Source organism: Stegostoma tigrinum, chromosome 50, assembly GCF_030684315.1.
Source record: "Stegostoma tigrinum isolate sSteTig4 chromosome 50, sSteTig4.hap1, whole genome shotgun sequence".
NCBI classification, from domain to species: domain Eukaryota; kingdom Metazoa; phylum Chordata; class Chondrichthyes; order Orectolobiformes; family Stegostomatidae; genus Stegostoma; species Stegostoma tigrinum.
In genome coordinates this window covers 1,590,807-1,600,075 of record NC_081403.1, presented here as the reverse complement: position 1 = coordinate 1,600,075, position 9,269 = coordinate 1,590,807, and the positions used below count along the sequence as shown (strand labels likewise).

Here is a 9,269-nt window from a genome sequence, read left to right as displayed (position 1 = left end):
GGGGGGTAAATGTGAGTGAGACACCGATGGGAGGGGGGTAAATGTGAGAGAGACACTGATGGGGGGGGTAAATGTGAGTGCGACGCCGATGGGAGGGGGGTAAATGTGAGTGAGACACCGATGGAGGGGGGTAAATGTGAGTGAGACGCGGATGGGAGGGGGGGGGGTCCTTGACCAACAGGGAGACGGGAAGCGCGACGCTGGCGCCGGGGGTTGGAACGGGTTTGTGGGTGTCCTAATGGCTGTCCTCAGGAATGTTCAGAATTCCCACGGAGATGGTCCAGCACGTCCTGCGCTGCTGAAATTCCGTGTCTGGCAGTACGAGAGAGCAGCGCTTCCATCTCCCTGGAATAATGGGAAAGCTTATCAGGACGATGGATACTCACTCCCCAAAGGGGAAACCGAGACCCTCCAAACTCCCAGCTCCCAAACTCCCAACTCCCAGCTCCAACCTCCTAGCTCCAATCTCCCAGCTCCCAAACTCTAAGCTCCCAATCTCCCAGCTCCCAAACTCCCAGCTCCAACCTCCCAATCTCCTAGCTCCAATCACCCAGCACCAACCTCCCAACTCCCAGCTCCAACCTCCCAATCTCCTAGCTCCAATCACCCAGCACCAACCTCCCAACTCCCAATCTCCCAGCTCCAACCTCGTAACCTCCAAGCTCCAAACTCCCATCTCCCAGCTCCAACCCATGGCCCGCAGGAAAAGGGCCCAGGCTCCCAGAAACACTCTCATTCGGAGAAGTACTCAGGCCCAGCACCATCTTCTCTGGATGTTGCTATTCCAACATTCCCACACTCCTCTCCCCAACTCCAATGGGGATACAGCTTGCCCTGAAATCCGGCGAGGGTCGGGGGTCAGGGTCGCAACCCATCACTGCATGTGGATCCTGCGACAGACACTAGGATCCCATTGGGACCCAGTCAGGGAACAGCTCCATCTCAGCAACAAAACTCCAACTCAACTCCTTCAAATCTCCAACTCACTCTCTCTCTGTAATCCCCTCAAGCTCGTACACCCCCTCCCTATCGCTGTAAACCCCTCCCTATCTCTGTCACCCCCCTCCCTATCTCTGTCACCCCCTCCATCGCCCTACACCCCCTCCCTATCGCTGTAATCCGCTCCCTATCGCTGTAACCCCCTCCCTATCTCTGTCACCCCCTCCCTATCTCTGTCACCCCCTCCATCGCCCTACACCCCCTCCCAATCTCTGTCACCCCCTCCCTATCGCTGTAACCCCCTCCCTATCGCTGTAACCCCCTCCCTATCTCTGTCACCCCCTCCCTATCGCTGTAACCCCCTCCCTATCGCTGTAACCCCCTCCCTATCGCTGTAACCCCCTCCCTATCTCTGTCACCCCCTCCCTATCGCTGTAACCCCCTCCCTATCGCTGTAACCCCCTCCCTATCGCTGTAATCCGCTCCCTATCGCTGTAATCCCCTCCCTATCGCTGTAACCCCCTCCCTATCAGTGTAATTCCCTCCCTATCGCTGTAATCTCCTCCCTAACGCTGTATCCCCTCCCCATCTCTGTAATTTCTTCCTCTTCTCTGTAACTCCATTCTATCCCAACACCCCTCCCTATCTCTGTCACCCCCCTCCATCCCCCGACACCCCCTCCCTATCTCTGTCACCCTCTCCATCCCCTTACACCCCCACCCTATCTCTGTCACCCCCTCCATCCCCTCCCTATCTCTGTCACCCCCTCCATCCCCCTACACCCCCTCCCTATCTCTGTCAGACCCTCCGTCCCCCTACACCCGCTCCCTATCACTGCCACCCCCTCCTGCCACTACACTCCCTCCCTATCCATGTCACCCCCTCCATCCCCCTACACCCCGTCCCTATCTCTGTCACCCCCTCCAGCCCCAGTAACCCTCCTTACCCTGCAGACGGTATCTCTCAGGGTGGGGGGAGATTTGGAGGAACTCAGTGACCATTTTCAAAGAGGCACTCACCAATCTTCAACGTCACTGGTCATTTTCCTCAGTTTTCCCACAGCGAGGTTGTAGGCGGCATGAGGGTGACCCTGTTCAGCAGCTGACCCTCCCACAGTACCCCCTCCCTCAGCGCTGACCCTCCGACAGTGCCCGCTCCCTCCGCACTGACCCTCCCACAGTGCCCGCTCCCTCAGCGTTGAAGTTTAATAGTTTCTCGAAGAAACTCCCTCACACAGGAAGTTGTTCTGCTGTTTGCTGGGATGGAATTGTGGCTGAGAGAATATTTTGCAGAATATGCTCTCACCCACAAGTCTGACAGTTTCCTGTTTGTATCTTATTCCTTGTTAATGTGAACGTTGAATGCAGGCAGTGCCTGGACTCTCTGTATGACCACGGCTCACCCACATGAACCACTGCATCGCTCGCTGCGTATTTCTCTCCACCCCGTGACCTGACAGAAATCGGAGCACATTTTCAGCAAAGAACCAGTTACTCATTGCTTCAGTTCTCTCAAAGCATCTCTCTCTCTCTCAGGGAGATATCTGTACACTGACTGGTTTCTCTCAGTCCCCCCCCTCTCTCTCTCTCAGGGAGATATCTGTACACTGACTGGTGTCTCTCAGTCCCCCCTCTCTCTCTCTCTCAGGGAGATATCTGTACACTGACTGGTGTCTCTCAGTCCCCCCCCTCTCTCCCTCTCAGGGAGATATCTGTACACTGACTGGTGTCTCTCAGTCCCCCCTCTCTCTCTCTCTCAGGGAGATATCTGTACACTGACTGGTGTCTCTCAGTCCCCCCCCTCTCTCTCTCAGGGAGATATCTGTACACTGACTGGTGTCTCTCAGACCCCCCCCCCCCCTCTCTCTCTCTCTTAGGGAGATATCTGTACACTGACTGGTGTCTCTCAGTCCCCATTCTGTCTCTCTCTTTCAGGGAGATATCTGCACACTGGCTGGTGTCTCTCAGTCCCCACTCTCTCTCAGGGAGATATCTGTACACTGACTAGTGTCTATCAGTCCCCTGTCTCTCTCTCACAGGGAGATATCTGTACACTGACTGGTGTCTCTCAGTCCCCTGTCTCTCTCTCACAGGGAGATATCTGTACACTGACTGGTGTCTCTCAGTCCCCCCCCCCCTCTCTCTCTCAGGAGATATCTGTACACTGACTGGTGTCTCTCAGTCTCCCCCCTCTCTCTCTCAGGGAGATATTTGCACACTGACTGGTGTCTCTCAGTCCCCCCCTTCTCTCTCTCAGGGAGATATCTGTACACTGACTGGTGTCTCTCAGTCTCCCCCCTCTCTCTCTCAGGGAGATATCTGTACACTGACTGGTGTCTCTCAGTCTCCCCCCTCTCTCTCACAGGGAGATATCTGTACACTGACTGGTGTCTCTCAGTACCCCTCCTCTCTCTCTCTCAGGGAGATATCTGTACATTGACTGGTGTCTCTCAGTCTCCCCGCTCTCTCTCTCAGGGAGATATCTGTACACTGACCGGTGTCTCTCAGTCCCCTCTCCCTCTCTCTCAGGGAGATATCTGTACACTGACTGGTGTCTCTCAGTCCCCCCTCTCTCAGGGAGATATCTGTACACTGACTGGTGTCTCTCAGTACCCCTCCTCTCTCTCTCTCAGGGAGATATCTGTACATTGACTGGTGTCTCTCAGTCTCCCCGCTCTCTCTCTCAGGGAGATATCTGTACACTGACTGGTGTCTCTCAGTCCCCTCTCTCTCTCTCTCAGGGAGATATCTGTACACTGACTGGTGTCTCTCAGTCCCCCCCCTCTCTCTCAGGGAGATATCTGTACACTGACTGGTGTCTTTCAGTCCCCTCTCCCTCTCTCTCAGGGAGATATCTGTACACTGACTGGTGTCTCTCAACCCCTCTGTTTGTCTCTCTATGTCACACACTCCTTCACTCTCCCTCTCTCCCTCTGTCTCTCTCTATCGCACACTCCCTTCCTCTACGTCTGTTTCAGTGACACTTTCCCTCACCATCTCAATCGCACACTCCCTCCCTCTCTCTCTCTTCATCTCAATCACACACTCCGTCTCTCCTTTTCCATCTCAATCACACTCTCCCTCTGTCTCTGTCTCAATCACTCCCTCTCTCTCTGTCTCCATCACATACTCCCTCTCTCTCTCTCTATCACAGTCACACACTCTCTCTCTCTGTCTCAGTGTTTGCCTGTCTCCTTGGTTTTCTTTCTCCATTACACACTCTCTCACTCTAATGTTCATTCTGTCCTTTCCTCTCCCTCAGTCTGTCTCCCTCCCTCTTTCTCTCCCTCTCCATCTAATTCTTTCTCACATTCTCTCCCTCTCTGTCTGTCTTTACCTTCACCTATCACTCTCTCTTTCCATCTCCACCTGTCGCTCTCTGTCTCCATCTCTACCTGTCACTCTCTCTCTCCATCTCCACCTGTCACTCTCTCTCCATCTCCACCTGTCACTCTCTGTCTCCATCTCCACCTGTCACTCTCTCTCTCCATCTCCAACTGTCACTCTCTCTCTCCATCTCCACCTGTCACTCTCTCTCTCCATCTGCACCTGTCACTCTCTCTCCATCTCCACCTGTCACTCTCTCTCTCCATCTCCACCTGTCACTCTTTCTCTCTCTCTCTCTCCATTTCATGATCTCTATCTCCCACTATTGCTCTATCTCTCTCTTCATCTCCACCTGTCACTCTCTCTCCATCTCCACCTGTCACTCTCTCTCTCCATCTCCACCTGTCACTCTTTCTCTCTCTCTCTCTCTGCATTTCATGATCTCTATCTCCCACTATTGCTCTATCTCTCTCTTCATCGCCACCTATCACCCTCTCTCTATCTCTTTCTCCCCATCACTTCATATCTCTCTATCTTCCCTATTGTTCCATCCCTCTCTGTGTCTCCCACTATCACTCCATCCCTATCTCTCTATTTCCCCCTATTGTTCCATCTCTCTGTCTCTCTTCTAACTCCCCTTACAGCTCCATCTCTCTCTCCCTCATCACTCCATCTTTATCTTTCTCTGACCATATTGCTCATTCTCTAGCTCTATCTCCAATTGTATCTCCCTCTCTATATTCCTCCCCTCGCTTCGTCTCTATCTCTATCTCCCCCTATCGTTCCATCTCACTCTCCTCTAATCACTCCGTCTCTGTCCATCTCCTCCTGTCACTCCGTCTCTCTCTCTATCTCTCTTTCCTCCTATCTCCCCCGTCACTGCCTCCATCTCTCTTTTCTCCCTGTATCCCCCATCACTCTTTCTTTCTCCCGATTTCCACCCTATCGATCACTTTCTCTGTCTCCCTCTCTCTCTTTCCTTATCCCTGTCTTTCTCTCTCTGTCTCTATCTCCATTTATCGGTCTCTATCCCTTCGAACATTGTCTCTCTCCAACTATTGCTCTCTCATTTTCCACCTGCTCTCTCTCTATCTGTGCCTATTACATTCTGTCTCTCTGGTCACTTGCTCTCTCAATTTTAACTTCACTGCGAAAACTCTTCTAGGGAAGGGGGTCTCTCTCCCACTGCAACTCTCTTGTAACTTGTCTGTCTCCTCTCCACCTATCTTCTCCTCTATCCATCTTCGGTCCGCCTCCCCCTCTCTCCCTATTTATTCCAGAACCCTCTCCCCATCCCCCTTTTTCTGATGAAGGGTCTAGGCCCGAAACGTCAGCTTTTGTGCTCCTGAGATGCTGCTCGGCTGCTGTGTCCATCCAGCCTCACACTTTGTTACCTCTGACCCTCCCGCGTCTGCAGTTCCTACTATCTCTCCCTTTTACTTGTTGTCTCAAATTCTGTCTGACTCCCTCCATCTCTCTATCTCTGCCTATCGCAGTCAGTCTCACTAACTCTGTCTATCACTGTAATCTACACTTATCCTGCCGTTCGCTGTTTTCTCACTGTCTCTCCCTCTCTCTCTCCATCACCACCTCACTCTCTCTATCTCCGCATATCGCTCTATCTCTCCCTATCCCCCCATCTCTCTCTGCCTTTTGCTGCCTCTTCCTCTCTCTCTCACTTTCTGTATCTCAGTCACTAACCACCTCCCCCACCCCCACCTCCAAGTCCCTGCCTCTCCCTGTTAAACCCGCGTCCAGTCCGTCCCCCGCTCTACCTCCCAGTCTCGCCATCTCAGCCTGTTTCTCCCCCGCAACCCCCGCTTCCCAGCCTCTCCCTCTCTCTCCGTCTCTCGGTCCCATTTCCAGGATACAAGCAGCCACCTCACCGGGATGGTAGTGTCCCAGTGGCCCCCGCAATCTCTGGGCTGGGGGCCCGGGAGATCCGGATTGTGTTGGTCGCATTGGGGAGCTGGTCCTGGGAAAACGTAGCCGGGGGGAAGGGTGGCTATCTCGGCGAGACGGTGCTGGTGAGACGCCAGGCTCAAAACAGAACAGGGGAGGAACAGGGCGATAAATAAATTCCCGGCTCACAAAGGGGATGGAGTGAGGAAGATCAGGATCGAAAAACAAGCCACACGCACACAGCTGTCCCTTCTGTTCGAGGTTCAGCTCCGTGGTAGTGCTGCTGTGAATATTTGCTGGAAGTAGCCGCCCGGGGCCTGCGAGGGATCGTCTCGTCGTCCAAACTGGGGAAGAACAGAGAGGTCAAACCTGCATCTGTCCCAGACACCTTCCCACCCCACCCCCACCCCCCGCCACAGACCCCCGCAAACACCACCTCCCCCCAACCCCCCCCCACAGACACACCCCTACAGACCCCCGCAAACACCACCTCCCCCCAACCCCCCCCCACAGACACATCCCTACAGACCCCCGCAAACACCACCTCCCCCCAACCCCCCCCCACAGACACACCCTTACAGACCCCCGCAAACACCACCTCCCCCCAACCCCCCCCACAGACACACCCCTACAGACCCCCGCAAACACCACCTCCCCCCAACCCCCCCCCCACAGACACACCCCTACAGACCCCCGCAAACACCACCTCCCCCCACCACCCCCCCCACAGACACACCCTTACAGACCCCCGCAAACACCACCTCCCCCCAACCCCCCCCCCACAGACACACCCTTACAGACCCCCGCAAACACCACCTCCCCCCAACCCCCCCCCACAGACACACCCTTACAGACCCCCGCAAACACCACCTCCCCCCACCACCCCTACAGACCCACCCCCCACACAGACCCCCGCAAACACCACCTCCCCCCAACCCCCCCCCACAGACACATCCCTACAGACCCCCGCAAACACCACCTCCCCCCAACCCCCCCCCACAGACACACCCTTACAGACCCCCGCAAACACCACCTCCCCCCACCACCCCTACAGACCCACCCCCCACACAGACCCCCGCAAACACCACCTCCCCCCAACCCCCCCCCACAGACACATCCCTACAGACCCCCGCAAACACCACCTCCCCCCAACCCCCCCCCACAGACACACCCTTACAGACCCCCGCAAACACCACCTCCCCCCACCACCCCTACAGACCCACCCCCCACACAGACCCACGCAAACACCACCTCCCCCCAACCCCCCCCCACAGACACATCCCTACAGACCCCCGCAAACACCACCTCCCCCCAACCCCCCCCCACAGACACACCCCTACAGACCCCCGCAAACACCACCTCCCCCCACCACCCCCACAGACACACCCCTACAGACCCCCGCAAACACCACCTCCCCCCACCACCCCCACAGACACACCCCTACAGACCCCCGCAAACACCACCTCCCCCCAACCCCCCACAGACACATCCCTACAGACCCCCGCAAACACCACCTCCCCCCACCACCCCCACAGACACACCCCTACAGACCCCCGCAAACACCACCTCCCCCCACCACCCCCACAGACACACCCCTACAGACCCCCGCAAACACCACCTCCCCCCAACCCCCCACAGACACATCCCTACAGACCCCCGCAAACACCACCTCCCCCCACCACCCCCACAGACACACCCCTACAGACCCCCGCAAACACCACCTCCCCCCAACCCCCCCCCACAGACACATCCCTACAGACCCCCGCAAACACCACCTCCCCCCACCACCCCCACAGACACATCCCTACAGACCCCCGCAAACACCACCTCCTCCCAACCCCCCACAGACACACCCCTACAGACCCCCGCAAACACCACCTCCCCCCAACCCCCCCCCACAGACACACCCCTACAGACCCCCGCAAACACCACCTCCCCCCACCACCCCTACAGACACACCCCTACAGACCCCCGCAAACACCACCTCCCCCCAACCCCCCCCCACAGACACACCCCTACAGACCCCCGCAAACACCACCTCCCCCCACCACCCCCACAGACACACCCCTACAGACCCCCGCAAACACCACCTCCCCCCACCACCCCCACAGACACACCCCTACAGACCCCCGCAAACACCACCTCCTCCCAACCCCCCACAGACACACCCCTACAGACCCCCGCAAACACCACCTCCCCCCAACCCCCCCCCACAGACACATCCCTACAGACCCCCGCAAACACCACCTCCCCCCAACCCCGCCCCCCACAGACACATCCCTACAGACCCCCGCAAACACCACCTCCCCCCAACCCCCCCCCACAGACACATCCCTACAGACCCCCGCAAACACCACCTCCCCCCAACCCCCCCCCACAGACACACCCCTACAGACCCCCGCAAACACCACCTCCCCCCAACCCCCCCCCACAGACACACCCCTACAGACCCCCGCAAACACCACCTCCCCCCAACCCCCCCCCACAGACACACCCCTACAGACCCCCGCAAACACCACCTCCCCCCAACCCCCCCCCACAGACACATCCCTACAGACCCCCGCAAACACCACCTCCCCCCAACCCCCCCCCACAGACACATCCCTACAGACCCCCGCAAACACCACCTCCCCCCACCACCCCCACAGACACACCCCTACAGACCCCCGCAAACACCACCTCCCCCCAACCCCCCCCACAGACACACCCCTACAGACCCCCGCAAACACCACCTCCCCCCAACCGCCCCCCCACAGACACACCCCCCACAGACCCCTGCAAACTCCACCTCCCCCCAACGCCCCCCCACAGACACATCCCTACAGACCCCCGCAAACACCACCTCCCCCCAACCCCCCCCCCACAGACACACCCCTACAGACCCCCGCAAACACCACCTCCCCCCAACCCCCCCCCACAGACACACCCCTACAGACCCCCGCAAACACCACCTCCCCCCAACCCCCCCCCACAGACACACCCCTACAGACCCCCGCAAACACCACCTCCCCCCACCACCCCTACAGACCCACCCCCCACACAGACCCCCGCAAACACCACCTCCCCCCAACCCCCCCCCACAGACACACCCCTACAGACCCC

The 9,269-nt window shown here is 57.7% G+C and overlaps 1 protein-coding gene across 3 annotated transcripts in view; it reads right to left on the bottom strand.

Annotated features, from left to right (window-relative positions):
• The window catches only part of LOC132207507 (arylamine N-acetyltransferase, pineal gland isozyme NAT-10-like), a 9,649-nt gene extending 7,343 nt beyond the window's left edge, over positions 1–2,306 (bottom strand). For 2 of the 3 annotated variants that reach the window (XM_059643287.1, XM_059643288.1), the window contains exon 1: positions 1,959–1,996. In XM_059643287.1, coding sequence (XP_059499270.1) covers positions 1,959–1,981 — 23 coding nt within the window. In that variant the 5' untranslated portion in view covers positions 1,982–1,996. Of the gene's footprint in view, positions 1–135; positions 346–1,958 lie in introns of those variants that run through there. The other variant, XR_009443502.1, reaches the window with a different exon arrangement.
• Positions 2,307–9,269: the final 6,963 nt, after the last annotated feature.